This window comes from Taurulus bubalis (genome assembly GCF_910589615.1).
Source record: "Taurulus bubalis genome assembly, chromosome: 12".
Classification (NCBI taxonomy): Eukaryota; Metazoa; Chordata; class Actinopteri; order Perciformes; family Cottidae; genus Taurulus; species Taurulus bubalis.
The window spans coordinates 5547509-5571363 of record NC_136600.1 but is presented as its reverse complement, the minus strand read 5'-3'; the positions used below and the strand labels follow the sequence as shown (position 1 = coordinate 5571363).

At 41.7% G+C, this 23855-nt stretch overlaps 2 protein-coding genes across 2 annotated transcripts in view; both read left to right on the top strand.

Moving 5' to 3' along the window:
* The first annotated feature begins 1140 nt into the window (after nucleotides 1–1140).
* LOC306744368 (V-type proton ATPase subunit C 1-A-like) lies at nucleotides 1141–7782 on the top strand. The gene is made up of 13 exons (XM_079226991.1): nucleotides 1141–1245; nucleotides 1711–1876; nucleotides 2449–2516; nucleotides 3756–3841; nucleotides 4115–4209; nucleotides 4405–4496; nucleotides 4671–4769; nucleotides 4846–4914; nucleotides 5051–5143; nucleotides 5357–5450; nucleotides 5889–5986; nucleotides 6129–6255; nucleotides 7139–7782. The coding sequence occupies exons 2-13, from the start codon at nucleotides 1745–1747 to the stop codon at nucleotides 7235–7237; spliced, it is 1152 nt and encodes a 383-aa protein (XP_079083117.1). The 5' UTR covers nucleotides 1141–1245; nucleotides 1711–1744; the 3' UTR covers nucleotides 7238–7782.
* Nucleotides 7783–11003: 3221 nt separating this feature from the next.
* Nucleotides 11004–23855, top strand: part of spire1b (spire-type actin nucleation factor 1b) — a gene marked incomplete at both ends in the record, with an annotated part of 32544 nt that continues 19692 nt past the window's right edge. The window contains 3 exon segments of the mRNA XM_079227694.1: nucleotides 11004–11343; nucleotides 17675–17703; nucleotides 23481–23717. Coding sequence (XP_079083820.1) covers nucleotides 11004–11343; nucleotides 17675–17703; nucleotides 23481–23717 — 606 coding nt within the window.

Sequence of the window (23855 nt, the reverse complement as noted above, 5' to 3'; positions counted from 1 at the left end):
TTCTTTCTTTTTACCGGTCACTCCACTGCACACTTCATATTTAAACACTCATGCCACTTAACATACACTTTAACTTTAACTTAAACACACATGTCACTTTAACATACACTTACTTTATCTGTTTGTCTGAGCAATTTATCTTAAACTTGATTTAAATATCATTGCACTGTTGTTGTCGTTGACTGTTGATTGTTGCTTGTCTCGTCTAACGTCTAATGTCTAATATATGCACCTTCCGCCTAGCAAAATTCCTCGTTTGTGTAAACATTCCTGGCAATAAACGGTTTCTGATTCTGATTCTGATTCTGAACACACACCAGAGTCTTAGCAGCAGTCTGCGACCTGCAGAATGACTGATTATGGCGTGTGTGTGTGTGTGTGTGTGTGTGTGCGTGTGTGCGTGTGTGTGTGTGTGTGTCCTTATAACATCCCGGCAGATTGGCCTCTGGCCAGCTATGGGCAAACTTGACCTGCCGTTTGATGTCGAGGGTTGGCTCCAGGCAAACCAACCATTGTGTCCCAAACAATGAACCCCAGACCCACTGAACTATAAACATGTCCCTTTGGGGGCGTTTTCCTTCAGATTCTGTGCAGGAGACACCCAAAGTCAGGAAACCTGAGCCGGCTTTTCCAAATTTAGCAACTTGAAAGCCTCAAATGCTTGCTGACTTGGCATCCAAGATATCGCCCTTGTGCTTCTCTTATAAGGTTAAATAATGCACTTGGAAAGTGGACTGACACTCAAGTCCGGAGTTCTCATCACGTCTTGTAATTCAGGAAATTTGGTTAAAAGAGTAAAGAGTAATCATGTTGCCTCACCAAAATAGGTTTTTGAAAAGTTGACTGTGTCATGGAAATGTCTTCCCAATTCCAATAAATAAAGTATTTATTTATGGCAGTTACTGATCTATGTTATTGCATGACATTTGCACGCATCTTCTCTACATCCCTACAGAAGTGCCCTTGAACCACAGCATCAAACTCACTGACAAGGATCAGCATCACAGTCATCGGTGCAGTGACTTGCCCTGCAGTCACTGCTGTGCACCGGCAGGAGTCGCTGCGGAGTCTCTCCAGTGAGCAGAGCGCGTGAGAGGCCTTCCGGTTCCTTTGGCAGATCAGCTGACTCTGATGCTGCTGTCAGGAGACCTCACCAACTGTATCGAATGGCGACTATGAAAATTGTCAAGCCATAGACAGCTATATATTTGTTTCACTTCTAACGGCCACATTTGATATTCACAGGTGAGTGACTTTGCTAAACACGAGCATAATCACCTCTGCTGCTGCTGCTGTTGTTGTCGTGAGGAAAGCTAAGTGGCTAACGGGTAGCTAGCTAATCCCTGCTAGATGTTGCTTGACCTTAACCATTTATTTTGTTGGGGTTAGCTTTCTTTAGATTCTATACAGTAGCGTTATCGTTCAATTTGTTGTAGGGCTCTGTAACGTAAGCTAGCAGTAAAGGGTTGATAGTACGTTTGTGTCGGCAAAACGTCCTGTTAGTTAATAGACTTAAACACTGAATGAGCTTCTTCTTGCGAGGGTTAGCATGATTTAATTAGCTAAAGACAGGAGACATGTAAACACACTGAACCTGTACTGTAACCAAATCAGTGCTGTTGATAAAGAGACTAACTCAGGGTTTCTCAGTGATTTATGAACTGCATCATAACACAGGACACGTGAGTCTGAATACAGTCTTCCTCTCAGTTTTTCCTCGAGCTGCACCAGTGCTGTCAGAACCATGACAGAGTTTTGGTTGATCTCTGCACCGGGAGAGAAGACCTGCCAGCAAACATGGGACACCATGATGGCAGCCACCACGCGGACCAACAACCTCTCCAGCAACCACAAGTTCAACATCCCAGACCTCAAGGTGAGCATGAACATCACACCTGTCTCCCATGCTGAAGTACAGAGTCATTACTTTGTAGTAATGAATTTATGCACTCAAGCAGTAGAATGTGCACATACGTTTCTTTCTTGCACAATTCTATTCATAAAGAAGTAATGGTAGGCTAAAAATCACTCACCTGATATATCCACTGTCAAGAATAAGCAGATTGTGTGCACGGGAAGCATTCTTCACCTGGATCCGTCGCCTGCATGTTGAAGCGGTCGGTTTTGGCGAAGTTTTTGTCCGCAGATCGACCCGGCTCGTCTAGTTTGGTTCCTCTCTGTGCCGAAGGTGAAGTAACCCCGCTGACCTCGCAGCCTTGTGGGGATGCGATTTTCTCCTGGAACCGCTAGCGACGCATGAGTGGCCCCGGACAAAGCGGCGCCATCATAAGCACACAGGGCCCCCACTGGATGTCACTGTAGGCGGACTGGACCTCAGATGTTAAAACACAACCCCGCTGACCCTTACTTCAAAACGGCGCAAATCTCAGGGCTGATGACTCGCGGATCATAATGTGCTGATGTTTGACTTTTTGTGTTCAAAAACAGGTGGGCACCCTAGATGTCTTGGTTGGGCTGTCGGATGAACTCGCCAAATTAGACTCCTTTGTTGAAAGGTATGCCACCCGCTGTGTTCCGACTTGGAATGAACTTTGCTAATATCTAAGGCAATCTAAGGCATCAGGACAGCAGAAAGTCTCTACATTTTCCGCCGCAAACTAAAAACACTTATTTTTTTGACTACATCTTGAATAGGGAAGGTAGCGCCGTAGTAGCACTTTAATGGCACTTACTGATAGCACTTTGTAGTTTAACTTTACTGAAGAAATTTTACTTTCTTGATTCTTGTTGTTCTGAGTTTGTACTCATGGTTGAATTGCACTTATTGTAAGTCGCTTTGGATAAAACCGTCAGCTAAATGAAATGTAATGTGATGCAATTACTGTTTTAGTGCATGATAACAAAAACCTCCTAACCTGCGTAGCACCCCTGACTCTACCATTTCCTAATCCCTTCCCTTCCCTTCCCTTGTAACAGTGAGGAATTTCACAGTGGCTAGTGGGCCTCTCAGTCTAAACTTGGCAATTTACAGTTGGTTGACACACCAACAGCTCTTTCCCCCCCCGTCGTATATAAATACCCAATGACTTGTGCCCCGAGTGCACTTCAGTGTAATTTATAGCCTTTTGGAAATACTGACATCCAAAAAACTCACACAGAGCCATTACTGCCTGAGTTCTACTTTGCTTCCTCTGTAGATATTTCCAAGACTGTGAGAAAGGCACGGTTTAACGTTGTCTGACTACAGCCTTTAATCTAGTTCCTTTATAGAAGTTTCCGTCCACCATATCTGGGAGGGGAAAAAAGAACACCTAAACTACTGAATTCTTCAAAATTGCACCCATTAATGCATTTTATTGGAGTTTTGATTGAATTATTTGAATATGTTTTTGTTTCTTGTCCTCTGTCGTTATAAGAACAATACACATCTTTCAATAGATAGCGAAGAAGCAGATGTACTTTCTTATGAACCTTTTAGGCTTGAGGTGTGACTTGGCTGTCAGTGTCTCCTGGCTTCACTACTGTAGACACAGTTCTGCTTCTGATGTGCTGCCCAACGGTTAAAAATCCTGAACTTCTGCATGTCTGCCATATTATAAATTGCCTTGTCAGGAAATTACCTTAACGGGAATATGTGAAAGCTTTTGATGAGTGTGTTTGCGTAGAATTTCGGGGACCAGGTCGTGTGGCATGTGTGAGCATGTGCAGTGGGAACGTTTGGTTTGCGCCGGCTCTGCTGTGCTCGCAGTTTGCGTTGGCATGCCGTTGTTTTGATGTCTCCCGGTTGTTCACAGTGTGGTGAAGAAGGTTGCTCAGTACATGGCTGACGTGCTGGAAGACAGTCGAGACAAAGTGCAGGAGAACCTGCTGGCGAACGGAGGTACGCTGATGTTAGCAAGTAACACAATGTGTCAAGATCATTTCAGCACCAAAACAAGCTGTGGGAATGCAAAGTTAACTGGACAATAATGCTAATAACACCTAAGTCACACTGATGTTGTTCTAAATGTTCTTAACAATCCTTTCAAATTCCTATCGGATCTGAAATCACGATGTAATTAAATTGTAGTTTTACCCGTCTTCTGTCTTAATATAATCTGATAATAAACTGATTATAGCCTGACAGGTCTCTTGTTGTATTGTTTTTCCCCAGTTGATCTCGTCACCTATATCACCAGATTTCAATGGGACATGGCAAAATATCCCATCAAACAGTCACTTAAAAACATCTCTGAAATAATCGCAAAGGTAGGTCTCTGCGTTCTGTGTGTGCATTTGTCAATAGTTGTACAGATATTGCTGTGAATTGTCTGTGTATGTTTGTAGTCTACTGGGCAGTGGGGCTATAGGGGCTCTGAGCAGAGCCCTTAAAGGGAATGTCACTCTGCATTTTATTTTGTCAATCGTAAATAATCTCATCCACGTTTTTTCGTCTTTCCCCAGCAAGTAACCCAGATTGACAATGACCTGAAGGCCAGAGCATCAGCCTACAACAACCTGAAAGGAAACCTGCAGAACTTGGAGAGGAAGAATGCGTGAGTGACCCACATGTACCAATTTGCACGTCATCAAATGGCAAAATATATGCACTTTAACGGCTCATCTAGCGTGTTCCCGTGGCGGTGTCAGCATGGTCTGAAAAGTTAGCTTTTGTCAACACGTTCTCTGCGTCGCAACCATGCTGTTGTAACACTGCCGTGTGCCACCAGGGGGAGCCTGCTGACCAGGAGCCTCGCCGACATCGTCAAGAAGGAAGACTTTGTTCTCGACTCGGAGTACCTCATCACGATGCTGGTAGTTGTACCAAAGTGAGTATTATTTCTCTAGAAGGCCTCAGGAGAAAGAGAGATGAGATGCACTCTTAGTGTCTCTCTTTTCTTTCAGGACGGCGTACGTTGACTGGCAGAAAACATATGAGACACTGGCTGAGATGGTGGTGCCCCGATCCTCAAAGTGAGTGATCTCATCAGTGATTTCATTTGTATTTTTCTTTAAATTTCTTAAATTGAGTCTTTATTCACCCATTCATTTACAGTTTGTCATAAACATCAGAACAGTCGTATAACAAGTACCTGTCTGTTTCCTCCAGTCTGCTATTTGAAGACAATGACAGTGGACTGTTCAGCGTCACCCTATTCCTGAAAGCCATCGACGACTTCAAACACAAAGCCAGAGAGAACAAGTAAGAGTCGTCACACTGAGCTAACGTGCGCTGTCATTTGCAAGAGGTTTGAAACGTGTTCAAAATAAGCCAGACCGCGCAACAAATATAAATAGCTCTGACTAAATATATCTGCTGGACATGGATCACAGGGTTTATATTTGTAATTTTATACACACAGAAATATTTACGATCAAATGAAGCTGATTTCTGCCTCCGACATCTTGTTTCTAGGTTCACAGTGAGAGACTTTCAGTACAACGAGGAGGAGATGAAGGCAGACAAAGAGGAGATGACACGGCTATCCACAGATAAGAAGAAGCAGTTTGTAAGTGATGGAACAGGACATCGTTTTCCTAAGTGTTGCGTTTTTTTTGTTGTTGTTTGTGTGTTATTGTGTAGCTTTCTCTTGGATATTTTTACACAATGCTTGGCTAAACGTTGCTCATTGATACAGTTCCACACTGTTAAGGTCTCCGTCTGATGTATTCAAGGAACCACACAAGTAGTTTGGTAACCATAGTAACCAATCATTTACAATTCAAAATGTGCGAATGTTTTGTTTTTGCCAAGTATACTTAATGTTTTTCTGAGCAACCGTTGGATTAATTTTTTTGTTAATTATGAAGAACGTATTAATGTTATGAACATTATAATAAAAAAATAATTCTTGTTGATTGCAAATTCTTTCCTCTCCTGTTTTGGGGAGATTTTAAAACACATCCCAAAACAAGGTATGACCCTAATCTGCATCTGCTCTCGCCAGGGCCCGCTTGTCCGATGGTTGAAAGTGAACTTCAGTGAAGCCTTTATCGCATGGATTCACATCAAAGCACTGAGGGTGTTTGTGGAATCTGTTTTAAGGTACTGTCATCAGAAATCCAGTCTTAATGTGGCCCATACATTCTGATACATATAACTAATTATAAACTGGCAGCAGTTCAAAAACCAAATAAAGATAGAAAATGATTTCTGCATTACTTATTTATGTAACGTTTCCCTCCAGGTATGGGCTGCCGGTAAACTTTCAGGCCATGCTCTTGCAACCAAGCAAGAAGACGATGAAGAAGCTGAGGGAGGTGCTGAATGAGCTGTACAAACATCTGGACAGCAGTGCAGCAGCTATCATCGACGTAAGTACTTTGGTAATATTGTGTCACGGCTCTCACTACAAGCAACAAGAAAAACGCAAAATCACAAAGTATCAAGTATCTTTTCCAGAGACTTTTAGTTTTCTAAAATGAATTCATCTGAACATTTTAATACTGTTCTTTCTTTATTTTAGATGTATATGGTAATGTAGTGCATTGTAAAATAACTCCTTTCACATTACACACTATTTCAAAGCAGCTTTTGAGCGTTCAAGTGACAAATTAAAGTATACTCAAACCATACTTTATGAAAGCTTGATATTTTCAGCAAAGAAAGAAGAGACAAATACAGTGGTCTTAACCTCTATATGCAATCTATGCTGTGACACAGACGTGTACCAAACAATGTTTTATATTGAGGCATAAAGCTGCATTCATTGATGTTCCAGTCTTTAAATAATATTGTATAAATATGTTTTTTTGTTTGTTATTTGCTGATTTATTTCATTAAGTTCTCTTTTAAAGAATACAGATAAACTAAAGTGATACATATGTGAGCAACACAAACATAAAAATATGTTATATGTTCACACACACGCACACATCCAAATGTACATACACGTTTACATCAACCGACAATGCACTTGGAGGAAAAGAAAATTATTTTCAAATTGGAAGATATGCCCTCAACGTAAGTATATTACTGCTATTGTGTAAAATCAGGGCTTATAGGTGAAAAAAATGCCATTATGTTCGATTTCATTAAAAATATTAATTTGAAGTCTTAGTACTGATAAGAAACTTAACTTAACAAATCTGTTTAGATTTCAAAGTTTGAAGTCACGTTTTCCCTGAGGCATCGTGGGTGGCGTTCATTTCTTTGTTTAGAAAACGGCTGCTTACACCCACTGTCTTTTTCTTTCAGGTTGCGATTGACATCCCGGGTCTGAACCTGAGCCAGCAGGAGTATTATCCTTACGTCTACGACAAGATCAACTGCAACCTGTTGGACTTTAAAGTCTAACACTTTCCCAATGTTGTCTCTATGAGTGTTGATGATAAGTTCGCTCTTCCTTCCCTAAACCTCGGTGTCCGTCTCCCCACCAGCTGCTTGAATGACAACGCTGCATGTTCATTCCTTGTGGTGAAACTGTCCAATGGCAAGCTTCTATCACTTTTACAACCAAGGGACAACAATACAAAAAATAATTTTAATTATTGTTTTTGTTTACAGGCTGTTTTTCTTCTTTTTTGATGTGAAATTTTTTGATGTGAAATTAAAAAATCATGTTAAATGTATATTTACTGCGTCATTCCACGTGTACTGGCTTATATTGATATAGCGACACCTTTACTGTTCAGAGATTTTGTGTTTACATGTTATCACTGTTACCCACGGCAACCAGACCTGCTATGTGTTTATGAGATTGTGCGGTCGCTTTGCGTAACGAGGATGTGATACGAGTGTGCGTGTGTTGTCGTCTCATGTTGTGTATATTTGCCGTCAAATAAGATCTGTATCAGAGTATTGTGTGTAAACCAGTGATTTAAATAAATATGATTGATGAATAAATCCTATCAAATGTGTGTCCATTTGTGAAGGGATTCATAAATGACTGAAATTGTTGAATTTGGAATATTTTATTTTATTAATATATTAAAAACTATTTCATTTTATAGATATGTGCAGAGATGGGCAAAAATACATTACAAAATATTTTGATACAAAATACCCCTCAAATACATGTATTAAAATATAAAATACAAAATACTGGTGTCAGAAAATGTAACAAAATACAATATATGTTTTTTGTATTCAAAATCTAGGATTTTAAAGATCTGAAGACTGAACTTGTGAATTGTTTTTTGATTTGTGGAGAAAGTATTTTGAGTATTTTAAATACAAAATTACTCACTCTAAATTATTTTGTTACAAATTACGTTAGATATTTTATCAGCCCTATCAAATACAAATTACAAAATACTCAAAAGTAATTGACATATTTCAAATACAAGTAATAGAAATACTGCCCATCTCTGGATATGTGAAAGCCTGATATTTGTTCTTTTGTGTGTGAAACTTTTACGCTCCGGGATCCCCTCGGAAAAGAGTTTTTTATATCTTAATAGCACTATCCTGGCAAAGTGAAACAAGGTTAATTGACAAAAACTAAATCAATATGAACACCGTGTGATCGTCATATGGTGATGTGCGCGTGGGAGCAATGGAAAAGAGACAGGACCAGCTCGGTGTAAAGAGATCCTCTGTGAAGCCTCGTGATGACTCACGATCATCCGGAGAGCTGCAGGCGTCTGAAGGACAGTTCTTCTTTAAGCAGAAATCCTTTGGAATCCAACATGGCTTCAGCAAACGTACTTATGGTTTCAACATGGAGGACCGCTGGAGATTTCAACAGCAGAGGGCACTAAACAGACACTTTAGGTGTCCTTGCATGGTTTATTTGAACATGTTGGAAGCCAAACCCTCTATCAAAGGGTCAAAATTATGCAAGTACATATGCAAAGTGACCCTGCCTGTGTTATTGTTATGTTGATGATTCATTGTTCATCATGATGAACGAGGTAGAGCCACTTGTAGAGAAGTTTAATTACCCACAATGCATCATGTTTTACACTGATAGTGTGTTTTGTGACTCCCGTCTGAAATAGAGTAACAAGCTAAAGCTATTAAATTAACCTATTCTGTGAAAAAATTCCCATTGAAATGTAGTGCAATAGAAATATATAGTACAATGGAGACACTCGCATGAAGTACATCTTACTTCAAAGTTGTAAATAAGTACATTACGAGAAAGTATACTTCCTTTTTCACCACATGAAGATCAGAGTACGTGCGTCTGAACTGCATGTAAGTCTAATGACCTTAAAATGTCATCAAGTCATACAAGAGATCTGCACACAGCAATGACAGCACAAAATAACACATAACAGTGATCTAACAAAGATCTTAGTAAGGCCGTGTCGCAACACCACAACAGCCATCTCTCTGAGGTGTTTGCGCTCTGCATTATTGAGAGTCAATGCTGGATCGATCAGTGTAGAGGTAACACTCTGATTTTAATGGGGACAAAGTATGCCAATAAAAGGAAACAATACAGAAAAGTTATAGGAACAAATATAGAACATTTTGCAAAAGAACAAAAGAAAATGTGTACAATATTCACATTAATGAAGTATCCAAAGAAGAAACAATCATTGTGGTAACTACTACAAAATAAGAAAATAGATATAATGGACAATAATGAGAAAATACAGACCAGCAGTATGCTGGAATCAATACTAATGCCTATTTTTAAAAGGCTCTGCACTGCACACAGGTGTTTACAGTTAACCTGATTAGACATCTGCTCAGGTTGAAGACACCACTATGATCTATAATCTACTCTAGCCTCCTAATTAGAAGACTAGTCAGGCAATTAATTGTGTGGGGTCTTTTGATATCTGATGCCTCACATCAACTCTCTCTGGTGGAGGTGGTGGGAGACAGGAGGACAATGCTAAGCTATCACCTGGCGGATGTGGTGGGAGACAGGAGAATGATGCTAAGCTATCACCTGGCGGAGGTGGTGGGAGACAGGAGGATGATGCTAAACTCTCATCCCTGATGAACAACACCTTCCACCCCATGCAGGACACTCTGCAGCTCTGCACAGCTCCTTCATCACAATCACTTGAACTGGTGCAATATAAATACATTTGTATTCTGTCTGTATATAATACTGCTATTGTGGATTATTTACTGTTATTACTGTTTTACTGTTCATTTAAATTACTTTTTAATTTTTGTATTTACTATGTGTCTGTTGCTGTAATCATTCCCCACTGCAGGACTAATACAGGGTTATCTTTTCTTATCTAAAACACATGAGACAGATAAATAAGAAAAAACACATAATAACACATAAATAAATAAAACAGATTTTTTAAAAGACTTTAAAAAGACATACTTTATTCAGAGGAAATGTTTGATCAAATAAATACACATTAATTGATAGCAAGCAATGAACACATGCTGCACAACACATGTTCGGTGTTGGTACACACATGATACAATGGACAAAGAAAAATTAAAACAAGTATAAAAACACATCCTTAAAAAGCTCTAAATGATTCCAACTGGATAAATTATATATAGATTGCAGGTGTCCTCTCCTCCCACCCTCCATGCATTATTTAGAACCTGTTACAGTTCTTCCGTTTTCTGTCAGTCAGGTGATAGTTGATTAAACACCTGTGTATTTAGGTAGCCCGCTTACCATTAAGGATGTCATAAATACACCACACCTCAGTTGATATTGTAATGTAGTGGTGCATTCCCTTATAATTATGTGTGATGATTACGTCTGACCACCTATACAATTATGTGTGTGTGTGCGTGTGTGAGACAGAGAGAGAAAGAGAGAGAGAGAGAGAGAGAGAGAGAGAGAGAGAGATCATGTGATGAAAGAGTGAGCCTGGCTGGCTGGGTTGTGTTGTGAGACACACACGGCGGAGGCTACGATCACACGTCCCCTCCTCCCACACACACACACGCACACGCACGCGCACACACACGCACGCACGCACGCACACACACCGCCTCGTGACCGCGCTGGTGGCACCGAAACCTGAACGAGGTGGAAACATCCGCCACCGGCGCGCTACTGGCCGCTGCTCCCGAGGAGCAGGAGCAGAAAGCATCCATGCCGCCAGGTTCCCTCTCGCTCATCGGCCTGGACCTGCTCTCGTCTTCGGGCCTCCTCCTCCTGCGCTGCTGAGAGAATGAAAGGATGGCCGAGCGGCGACGCGGGGACCACGGAGGGCTGACGGACGTTGCCGCGGCGACGCACCGGGATGAGCAGCAGTTGCGCGGCGCAATGAACGCGACAGAGGAGGGTCTCTCCCTGGAAGAGATACTGAGGCTTTACAGCCAGCCCATCAACGAGGAGCAGGCATGGGCGGTGTGTTACCAGTGCTGCAGGACGCTTGCGAAGGGGCACCGGAGGAGAGGGAGCTCCTCCGCCGCTGCTGGAGCATCATCCGCGGATGCTCCGAGGAGGATAATCGGCCCGGGGGATGTCAGAATACAGAAAGACGGGTCCGTGAGGGTGGATCACCAGGGCTGTGAAGGTAACATCTTATATAAGAATGAGTGCGCCTAAAGCTACTCTCAATCTAGGCCAGACCATCACTTGCATTTCAAGTAATGGGTGTTGTGATTAAGACTAAAATGCGTATGCAAGATAGCCTGCAAAATCACATCACTGTGTATATTCCCTAATGGAATATAGTGAAAACACAGAGCAATAATGGTGCTATAAAAAAAAACATGCGGCATGTTAAGGCTTTAGATGTTTTCCCTGATCAGGTGCTTTGTAAGTCTCTAATCTGCAGCAGGACAACATCAGCCGGTCATGGGGCCCGGTCACACCTGATCACTGACAAACAAATAGTCCCCTGGCTCGCCCTGATGTAGTGGTTCTCACAGATGATCACTATTCCTCCTCTCTGAGGCATGTGTGCATCACATGGCTCCATCTCTCATTGAAGGCCTCTCAGCCTGTTTGCAACTTCACATAATAAGCCGATGTGATGTGATTATTGCAAGCTGAAATGTGCATGCACGTGGCCGATGAATCGGGTGTAAACAGAAAGAAGGTGATGGTTCACCCCTGCACGGGCCTTATGTCTCTCATGGCTGTTCCTATCGGCCTGTGATTGGGTGGGGGCTTTGTTTAATGTGGTGCAATACAAAATGCTGGTGTGACAAGTGCTCTGGAACCATCCAAGAAAGTGAGAGGAGACAGTGGCAGCATGTAGTGAGCCAAAGGGAAAATTACTGCGATATCGTGGAAAATATCCCTTTAGGTGGTTTGCATGGTGTCTGTGGGCTATGCAGGACATTTATACTGACTTTATCGTGCTTTGTGGTCATCTGTGTCTCACATGGGACACAGTTACAGCGTTTCTGTGGTATTTGTCTAGCATCCCTCATACAAAGGTATCAACCAGGATTAAAAAACAAAACCGATGACACTGCATGCCGTGTGATGGCCGTGTGTCTGTGTCCTTCTGAACACTGGTACACAGGTCTGGCAATGCTCAGTGGATGCTGTAATCCGATTTGCAGACTGACCAAATGCCCCTTTAGCTATCTATCTACCTATCTAGTCTCAGTCCGTAATGGACTACACCTGAGGGATGTGCTCTTAATTCCAGCTGCAATGTACTCACGCACACACACACACACACACACACACACACACACACACACACACACACACACACACACACACACACACACACACACCATTTTGGCCTTTGATTTGTTAACTGCGCCGCACTTCTGTGAGGATGATGCCATTTGTGGCCTGTAGGTGTATATATGCTTAGAATGAATGTGCTATTTTTAGAAGCACGGAAGACCATTGAGAGGGTCCAGGCTTTTATTCCTCGGCTGCTCGCGACATGTCACATCATTCACATCATGCAATAGATGTGTACAGAATGAACAACGTAACAGAGTTACAACACATTCAATGAATTTGACAGAAATGATTCATATAATGAGTAGTAGGCATGGACCACGATCCAGATAACCACGAATCAACAGAAGGAGACAAAGAGAAGGGGCATCAGCAGGGCCATGGCAGGAGGCAGGAGGCAAGAGGCAGGGCCCAGGAAGCAGGGCCCAAGAGGCAGGGCTCCTGGCAGGGCTTCTGGCACAGCCCCGATCCATGGAAACCTGTGAGGTGAGAAGGCGCAAAGACTCCGGGGAAGAAGTAGAGTTAGTAATGTGCATTGAAGATACATGAATTTGTACAGAATGAGAGAAAGAAGAGGAGAGAGGAGCTTAGTATATCCTAAGATGTCCCTATAGGCCTATAGCAGCATATCTAGGGGCTGGACCAGGGCAAACCTGAGCCAGCCCTAACTATAAACCTGAGCCAGCCCTAACTATAAACCTGAGCCAGCCCTAACTATAAGAGAGTATAAGAGACTATATCAAAGAGGAAAGTCTTAAGTCTACTCTTAAATGAGGTGACTGTGTCTGAAAGTGGAAGCTGGTTCCATAAAAGAGGAGCTTGGCTCCCATCCTACTTTTTGACACAACTTAACACAACATATAATACATATACGTATAAAGGCTGCTGTACATAACATACAATATACAATTGGAATACAAGAACAAATCAGTTTTACATCAGCTCTAAATAATTCGCTTTACATCGGGAAATACAAGTAAAAGTCAGATTATATGTCATACAATAATAACACAATCGCAAGTGTGTAATATTGTACGGATTTCTCCTTTCATAATGATCTTTTCCCTGGAAATAGGGAGTTTAAATGCTTTTTTTTTGACAGAATAAACATTGCAGAGCAGCACGGCCGTGTTCAATAATGTATTTTGATTATCTTGAAAACCCCAATAGATATTGAGATTGGATGAAGGTAAAATGATGACCTGCTGCCAAAAGGATGCAGATGAACATCTTTCCGCTTCCTTCACATTACACACAAAATCTGCAAATTATCAAACACACACATCATATGGCGAAGCGCATTATCTTGCGAAGACTTTGTTTGAAACATGTATCCATTACTTTTATCCGACTATTGAAAGTGATCATTCATTAGCTATAATCAAATCTTCATTTCTTCCCCACAATCCTCCCATGAACCCTATGACGAGTTATGGAGTAGAGAAGGTTGAGAATCCCTGCTGTGCACGTCTTCAGTCGGAGTCGTTCTGGGAGTGTTTTGCAAGTGTTTTGATCATGCAACCACACAAATGGTTTTGCTTTGCAGAGTGATTTGCTGGTCTAGTTGCCACTTATCTGTGTTGTTCAGCACAGGCTCTCTCTTTCTGTCTCTCCCAGATTATTTTTCATTGAAGGGCTTAATTAAACAACAAAATGCTCCGTATACTTTTCATTTGTCAAGTATTTCTCACAAGAGCATACAAAACCATGTGGTTATTTCATATAGACCATTTATTTAGTGAATTACCAGAAAACATGCTGTATTGTGATATATATTGTCATGATGATATATAGTGTTATCATTATATATATCGTTATCATGATATATATTGTTAATGATATATACACTCACCTTAAGGATTATTAGGAACATCATACTAATACTGTGTTTGACCCCCTTTTGCCTTCAGAACTGCCTTAATTCTACGTGGCATTGATTCAACAAGGTGCTGAAAGTATTCTTTAGAAATGTTGGCCCAAATTGATAGGATAGCATCTTGCAGTTGATGGAGATTTGTGGGATGCACATCCAGGGCACGAAGCTCCCGTTCCACCACATCCCAAAGATGCTCTATTGGGTTGAGATCTGGTGACTGTGGGGGCCATTTTATTACAGTGAACTCATTGTCATGTTCAAGAAACCAATTAGAAATGATTGGAGCTTTGTGACATGGTGCATTATCCTGCTAGAAGTAGCCATCAGAGGATGGGTACATGATGGCCATAAAGGGATGTACATGGTCAGAAACAATGCTCAGGTAGGCCGTGGCATTTAAACGATGCCCAATTGGCACTAAGGGGCCTAAAGTGTGCCAAGAAAACATCCCCACACCATTACCCCACCACCACCACCACCAGCCTGCACAGTGGTAACAAGGCATGATGGATCCATGTTCTCATTCTGTTTACGCCAAATTCTGACTCTACCATCTGAATGTCTCAACAGAAATCGAGACTCATCAGACCAGGCAACATTTTTCCAGTCTTCAACTGTCCAATTTCGGCGAGCTCTTGCAAATTGTAGCCTCTTTTTCCTATTTGTAGTGGAGATGAGTGGTACCCGGTGGGGTCTTCTGCTGTTGTAGCCCATCCGCCTCAAGGTTGTGCGTGTTGTGGCTTCACAAATGCTTTGCTGCATACCTCGGTTGTAACGAGTGGTTATTTCAGTCAAAGTTGCTCTTCTATCAGCTTGAATCAGTCGGTCCATTCTCCTCTGACCTCTAGCATCAACAAGGCATTTTCGCCCACAGGACTGCCGCATACTGGATGTTTTTCCCTTTTCACACCATTCTTTGTAAACCCTAGAAATAGTTGTGCGTGAAAATCCCAGTAATTGAGCAGATTGTGAAATACTTAGACCGGCCCGTCTGGCACCAACAAACATGCCACACTCAAAATTACTTAAATCACCTTTCTTTCCCATTCTGACATTCAGTATGGAGTTCAGGAGATTGTCTTGACCAGGACCACACCCCTAAATGCATTGAAGCAACTGCTATGTGATTGGTTGATTAGATAATTGCATTAATGAAAATTGAACAGGTGTTCCTAATAATCCTTCAGGTGAGTGTAGTGCTATCATTATATATATATATATATATATATATATATATATATATATATCGTTATCATGATTTATAGTGTTATCATGATATATATCGTGACAGAAGACTTTGGCAACATTGCTCAGCATGTACGTTCGCCTAGTGTTCTTTTATTCCGCGGGTCGTCTGTGGCACTTGACACTTTGTATCATATCTGAATACATCATGAAAGCCGGACACTTTTTAGAACAACTATTTGTAATATCCTGCCTCAGTCGTTATACCTGCAAGAAAGCACATTGGTTCACCTGCTCCCCCTGTTGTGCAGCGCTCACATCACACTGTTCACTCTTCTTCCCCCGATCTACAGCCGTGTGGTATTTAAACCTTCTGATGCCGACGTTGAGGGCTTCGAGTTGACGGCATAGCTGTTGTGATGTTGTGTTTTTTTCCGTGCGTCACCAGACAAAACAGCCAATTTGTTTCGAGGGTCATCTGTCAGCAGGCTGTTTGTTCATGAAGTAAAAGCTGGGCAGATTTTGCCCCGGGGGAGCATTTAAGTGGGTCTTCTTTTTGAAGGGATTACATTCATGCAATGTGGATCATCGGGAGGAGTCTTGTCATCATCGGTCACATGCTATATGAACCGCTGCAGTGATTAGAAATGAAGCGGAGCTTTTATTAAAACTGGTCTAGTTTGAGTAATGAGAGCACAGAGCACTTTTGCAGAGTTAGTTTAATGAGGAAGGGAATGTTTAATCACTGATAAGTAAGCTATTTAAACTTCCTTTAAACCTGCACCAAGAACATGATCCATTTAGAGGATAAGGCAGCGAAGTTCTATATTATTCTTTTAATTAATTTTATGAACCAAACCAGCTATGATTTGATCCTACGACAATTCCATTCTTGTCAGAAAACTATTAACAGAATGCACCACTTGGTGCCGTGTTCCTTCACCGCCATTCGACTTCACCTTGCACGACTGCTGGATTCTCGTGGTAACACAGAGATCACGTGAGAATCATAGGATCACACAGTCTATGCTGCTAAACATCTCTTAGAGAGGCTAGCGCTTCTTATATACAGTCTTTTGGCGAGTGTAGCTGCTGAATAGCATGAGTTATATACGAACTGAAGAGTATTTCTTCATGGAAAGAAAAGCAGAGAACGGCACCCAAGGCTTATATCGATTGAAAAGATGCTTCCTTTTTTTTTTCAACTGGCATCGGCAAAAGTTTAATTGACAGATGGTTTCTCCAGTCACCTGTCATTGCCAAGGTATTTTTTTTGACAGTGCCTTCCCTTTTTTCCAAACAGTTTGTAATGGCGGCCTCTCGGATGGAACAAACCACCTGGTTAACGTTCACGTTCCTGCTTTCTCGATACACCACATGTGTATTAATCCTCAGCTCAAAATAGTCCCCAACAAATGCTCAGCTTCCTCCTGTTTGAGGAACATTTACTAAACACTACTTTAGGAAATAGCAAGCCATTATTTAAGAAATGCAACAATGCTGTGTTTGTAAACAGCCCTTAAAGAATAAAACTTTCGTTGGGAATGAACAGACTTGGGCCTGAGTGCTGCAGACTATGTACAATAGCTTGGTAGCATTGAAGCAGATTGTGGGTTTTGGTCTTTTCATGGGATTTGTCGACAAAAAGAAAACATATAATGTGACTACGCCTCAAAGCTGCACTATGACCTTTGCGAGTTTAATGTTAGCATTTGTCGACATGCCTAAGACTTTCCTGATTAGGCTTGAGAGTTTCCATCAGTGACAAAAACAACTATTGATACTGAAATAAAGAGTTTCTCAGCTGCAGTCCCTATGTGTGCTTTAGCAGCTGTATAGATTGATGAGTAAATGAAAATGACGGCCCAGTGATTGCAGTGGATCCTGAGACAATCTAGATTTCACATGATTTTCAGATGATATTCAGACATGGAATCAAAAGAAACACAGCCTTTTGACACGAAGAGCTAAGATCATCATCACATGCGCTTAACTTCTGTCAGTCATACTTTTTCTCTCACTGTAATGGAACAGCTATATTACCACGCATGTGTGTTTGTGTGTGTGTAAGCTGCTTTGTGCTTCAGCTTACATCTGCTTCTTATTACAACAGTGCTTTCTTGTTTCCCTGCAGGTAAATACAGCCCTTGCACAACAACAGAGGTGAGTAACTCCACTGAAGTTCTGTTGTACTTCTTCTATTTTGCTATTGCATGTGTACAGAGGCTTAAACAATTTTATGTGGACATTATTTACTTGTGTATAGTGTCAAAGTACATGTGGTGAGCTACGGAGGACATTATAACTTGGGCACATTATATATGGAATAACCAGGGCCTTTTACTGTATTGCTGCATGGTAAAAATACAAAAGATAAAAAGATTTAAGATTTATTTTTTGTTTAGTTTGAGTGTAACTAGTTGTGTTTTGGTTGATTACCTCACACACCTCCCAGAGTGTAGGCCGGGAAACTCCAGCATTTCTGGAAAAGAACCAGTCAGTCAATTAACTAGACATTCATGGAGGGCGATATATGGTTGTACAGGGAGAGATAATGGCATGTTTAACCACAATATAAGCATTTTCCACTTGTTTAATATTTACCTCCCACAGTTGGTTGCAGTTACAGTCAAAGAGGGCAGCCAGCCACAACAACAGAGATGGCATAGTAGAGAGGAAACGGGGAAATTAGCGAAAGCCGGTCTCTCCCTTCACCCAGCGTGTGTCTTCTTCACCCGGTCATTTTAATTTAATTTTAATTTAATTTTAATTAAGTGGCCCTTTCCTCCCTATTAACTAATTGTTCTGATGATAGCTTATGAGAATGGGTCTTACAGCTTCTCTGCTTTTCGCGTTTTAAGAATATTTTGCCGGTATCAAAGAAGAGGTGTTTGATGACTTCAAAGCTGGGTTTTGGTCTGGACAGTATTTTGTGTGCGTGATGTTGCACGCTGACGAAGCATCTCTTCCCACTTCATTAGAGACAGAGGGCAGCAGTTTTCAGGGGGCTGTGGAGTTGGATTGCTGTGTTCTGTGATAACAGATGGACAGCAACTAACTCAAGCGCACACGCACACACTCACACACTTGTGTATGGTTTAACGCAGTAGCAGCAGAGAATGTGAAACTGTGTAGTCAAATCTCTGCTAAGCAGCTTTGCACAAGAAATGAGTTCTCACAATGCCGTGTGCTGTGCACTGGCTGACAAAACCATCAGGGAGTTGTTGGAGACGTGATGCTCGACAGCCATAAATCCTGCGGCAGAGGTATTCTGCTATTGCATGGAGCGTGGAATTAGCCCAAAGCTGAATGAGCAGGAACATATGTGTAGCCATGGTGGACGCACATTATCTGAACAGCTTAAAAAAAAAAACTCCAGCAAATGATGTGGCTGCGGATGTTAGATGAGCCCGCTGTCTTCAGAGCCGGTGAACCGAGCTCCTGACAAGGCTCTGTGTTCAGAACTCACGATTGCTAAATCCACCGGAAACGGATGATGAATGTGATTATTAGCAATTTTTCAATGAAATGTGACAATTATGCTCTTTAGCTACACATTTCCCCCTTTTTATATGGTGTTGTTTGCAAATTAGTTTGTAGTAGAGAGACCCTCCAGGTCCCGTGATGCAGCATAACCCATACATTTGTGGCTTATGCTTCAATGCCTTCTTAATGTCTGAGCTTTGAAGTCTATGAAGGGATTAGAGTTTAACGTCACAATTCGGCATTTCACGTAAACAGAAAATGTGATCAGGAGTTATGAAAGTGTTTAGCTGGAATAGTATTTGCTTTTATGCGAAAAAACAAACAAACAACAAAGGTTTAGAAAATGCATTGTGGTTCTGTTCCAGTGTTCTCTCTGTTCTGTGTGTGAAGTCATGCGGGTTCCACATACCAGACAAACCAAAGGAACTGTGCTCAGTCACATGACAATCACAGGTCATGTTATCAGGTCGAAGAGTCTGAGAAAGGAATCTCCTCAGCACTTGTTTGTGTGTGAGAGGCAGTAACCCACACTTAACACCAATGTCATCCATCATTAGGTGGACAGATAGTTTTTTCCTTTAACCCTATTACAGCAGTACGCTCGTTAATGAGGAGTTGTGTATTCTTCATTCTTTTGTGTGGTTCCTCCAGGGTTATATATTGATTTCAACAGATATGTCCAATCTGGAGGATGGCCTTTGGATGGATTTGATGGAACACATCATATTCCTCTTTATCCAAAAGAAAGAACATTTCTTTAACATTTTTTCTTAGTGTAAGAGAATTAAAAGCCCACATTTCCCCAGGCAAACTTTGCAAATATCAAGTTTTTTTTGCCGTGGTACTAGTCACGGTGGTGCAGTGGTTAGCACTGGCGCCTCACAGGAAGAGGATTCTGGGTCTGAAATGTGATTGACTGGCCTCCTGCCCGGGGTGTACCCCGCCTCTCGCCCAATGCCAGCTGGGATCGGCTCCAACTCCCCACAACCCTGTGAAGGACAAGCTGTTACAGATAATTGATGGATGGATCGCTCCTGCTGTGCTCTTCCATAAGCCTGTTTGTGCCATCCCATCTTTGCCATGATACATACTTACAACATGCTCAAATATCACCAATCCTTATGACTTTGGTGATCCCCTTAACTTTCCGGTAGTGCCACCAGTATGTCAAGGTCTTATCCAATGAAATATCTCAACATTAACAACATGTATCGGCACAACATTTCAACGATACTCAAACATACAGCAATTAAGTTTACCTTAATTCATTCATGCAGTCTATTTCGTATTTTTTTTTTAAAAATTCTACTTTCACCACCATGACCTAATTCCTGTGGACCTACTAAGTAAATATACATGTTTTTAAATCCCCACATTGTTTCTACAATCCCTTAATTCTGACCAGTGTTTGCTGATTCTGGTAATCCTCTGCTGGTTGGCTAACAGTGACTGATGGAAGGCTTTTGCATACAAGGGAGCAGACCTCATAGATTTCAGTTAGCATTTAATTAGCACAATTGGCCCCGGTGTTTATCACACAAAGCTACATAACTAAAACTAATGAGATTCAAAGCCTCTTAACACTGGTGTCTTTATCTGACTCCACTAAACATGCACAGCAGACCATGACATCTCATTGCCAGACGCATAGAGAACCAGCCTTTTGGTCACATGTGATCCTCCCTGACCCAACAATTTGGTATTAGATTCATCCTCTATGTCTTTTCGCAAGAAAGAATTCTTCTGAAAAATTGCTTCTTAAATAAAGGGGTGATTTGACGCAATTTCCTGTTCGATATCACTTTTCATGTTTAGGTTTTTCAAATGTTGGTTGGACCAAAATTTAATAAAAATCGAGGGAACATCAACACTGGAAAATACACTTTCCAGCTCTTTTGCCAAGGAGTTAGATGAGGAGATGGACACCACTCAAAATTAAGCCTGTCATCACCACGAGGTTGCCAGGCAACCAGCAGACACTCCCAGCCAGGAAATAGGCTGGCACAAAGCATGTAAATCAATGTAATCAATTAGCCTTGATGCACTGTTATACTGGACTTCTCACTGTATGAAACTGTATAAACAGTGAATGCATGGCAGCAAACACCTAGCCATGTTAACCCAGAGAGTCCTTTTACATAATTTGAACACAGGTGTTACACTCACACTTGTCTACATAAGGCTCTGTTGTCAAATCAAATCGTGATGGTGTTCAGCCCTCCATCTGAGTAGTTGCTTCTGAGAGCTGTAATGAAACTCGAATGGATCAGACACCTGAACATAACACCCATTTAGAATCACTTTGATGAGTTATGTGCAAACCTGCATTGTCCCCTCAGGGATACTAGACTAGGTGGATGGTAGATGGATATTGACTGTATAGGTTGAGGAGAGGGGCCCTGAGTGGGAACTTGAAGCCAGCAGGCGGATAACTAAGGAAAATAACTACACATGTGAGAGAGTCATCATGGCCGATGCTTTGGGGACAATGTAAAAAGCTTTACTCGTGCGTCACAATGGTTTTTATTTTGGCCCAGCTTGCCTCCTCTCCGTGACAGGAATGCTGAAATTAAAGCCAAGCTGTTTGATGTTGTTCTTGCATGCAACGATGGCCATTGCTGCACTTTGCAGCACCGGCAAATCTCCTTTGGTTGACACCTTCATCCCCACTTTTTCTCTTTCTCTTTTCCTTCTTCTTTGTCTTTTTTTCTTCTCTCCACCTCTTCCTCTCCCTTTATTCTGCTCGGTCGCCTGGAAGCCTGGGAACCAGTCAGGCAGATGTCTGAGTGGAATGGAAACGCTGTTGGCTATAGGCGGCCTTCACAGTCACGGGGAAAGTTATTCTTTCCTGCAATCATAGTCATAGTTTGCGGCAAAAGGCTTTGAATGGAAAAAAAGTGTGCACAATCGCAACAATACATCTTTGTTTGTGATTTTTTTTATTTATTATTGGTTGGTTAAAAGAAATGGAACATGTGAAGAGCATATCTCGCAACAGTAAATAGAGACAGAGCGCAACGTGGCCTTTGAAAACCACGCCCACCGGAGGGGATAATAATTGGCGCCACAATATGCAACCATGAACTGAAATGTTCAGAAAATGCCTGTAGCTAGCTAAAAAAACCCTCAGATTTCAGCATGTCAAAGGATTATTTTAGCACCCTATGTTTAACAGGGCAGTTGATAACTAAAGGGATAACGGGATGGGACAGATTAGCTGTTAGCGAGCTAATGTTAGCTAGCCTTTGTGTTAGCAAGCTAATGTAGTTAGCTAAGGGACTTGCAAACATAATACTGCATAGCTTTCTGATTTATCCAAATTCTACAATAAGACGTTCAGAAGTTGAAAAATATTAAGCTTAACTTACAGAAATAAGGTTAGCCTACAACTGACTTTGGACTAAATGCTTTCTGCACACGTCACGTTAGGGCTACTTCGTGTCAGGATTCCGCAGTTTTCCTATCCTTACAGCTGATGCCACACTTTTGTCTTCTTAATGGCAATTTTTTACGATACAGCAGCTTATTAAAACATATTTATTTATGCTGGCCTGTTAATGCTGCAGCTTTTAGGCATGTTTCTGTTATATTCTGGCAGACGACAGTAACCTGCACACAATGCAAAGTCAATGGAGGGCCATGCATTGTTTTCCCTACTGGTGTTAATTGCACTGTGGTGATGCCAAATAGCGCCGTAGTAGCACTTTAGTAGCACTTAAATGGCACTTACGGATAGCACTCTGTAGTTTAACTTTGTTGAAGAAATTGTACTTTCTTGTTGTTCTGATTTGTACTTGAATGCACTTATTGTAAGTCGCTTGTGGACAAGCTTGAATGTTCAATGCTAAAAAACATTATCATTCAAGTCCTGTCATCCTCAAAGTCGAGGAGGAAACGCAGACAGTGGATTCCTTCATCCTTTTAAAAGACGGACCACATCCACATGAGGCCATGTGTTGATGATCGTGTTTTCCTTCATGCGTCAGTTAATCACAAGATCTACTATCAGTAATCTACTCCCAGGGTCGGCCCGTCAGAGGCCAGTGAGCGTTAGTGTGTTTGCATGCATCTAGAATGGCCTCTCGTTGAAAGGTTGAGTCACGAGGTCACGGTATTACAGCTATTCCGCTCAGGCTCGGCACACAAAAGAGGATCATATTGCATAACAAAGACCAAAATCCATATTTGTTTTCGTGATAAACGACAAAACAAAACAAATGATGTCACAAATAAATGTGTTTCGCTTCATACATCCAGTTTTGTCATCAGACACCAGTTATTTTACTTGAAATATGTACAACCTATGGGCATTGTATGTTATCGAAATAGTTGTATCATATTCATAGATAAAAGAACATGCAAGCATTCATATAGTTATCAACAGCTCATTGCATCTACATAAATTAGTATATGTGTGTGAAGCTGCTTCTTGGTTGTCTCCCGTGCTCTTGCAGGTGATTGAGTCCCTGGGCATCATGATCTACAAGGCTCTGGATTACGGGCTGAAGGAGAACGAGGAGAGGGAGCTCAGTCCTCCTCTGGAGCAGCTCATCGACCTCATGACCAACATGGCCGAGGCGGAGAGGGACGCCTGCCCCGACGAAGGCTACGAGGCCACAGAGGAAGAGGACGAGGCGGAGGATGACCCCGACAACATCTCCAGCGTCCACGGCTATAGAGATATCTTCAAGGTACATACAGTAGCTGAGTAGGTGACGGTTCATTTTTATGCTAACCAAGTCCAATTTGAAAACACATTTCTTCCTTTTAAGGTGGAGCTCGCCAACAGCTGATAGACTAAATTGAATTTAAAGCCGCACGCATTATTT

Coding starts and splice junctions, on each gene's coding strand:
- LOC306744368 (XM_079226991.1), top strand. CDS start 1,745: ATGACAGAGTTTTGGTTGATCTCTGCACCGGGAGAGAAGACCTGCCAG. Junction 4,770..4,845: donor ATGCTGGTAGTTGTACCAAA/GTGAGTATTATT, acceptor CTTTTCTTTCAG/GACGGCGTACGTTGACTGGC. Junction 6,256..7,138: donor GTGCAGCAGCTATCATCGAC/GTAAGTACTTTG, acceptor TTTTTCTTTCAG/GTTGCGATTGACATCCCGGG.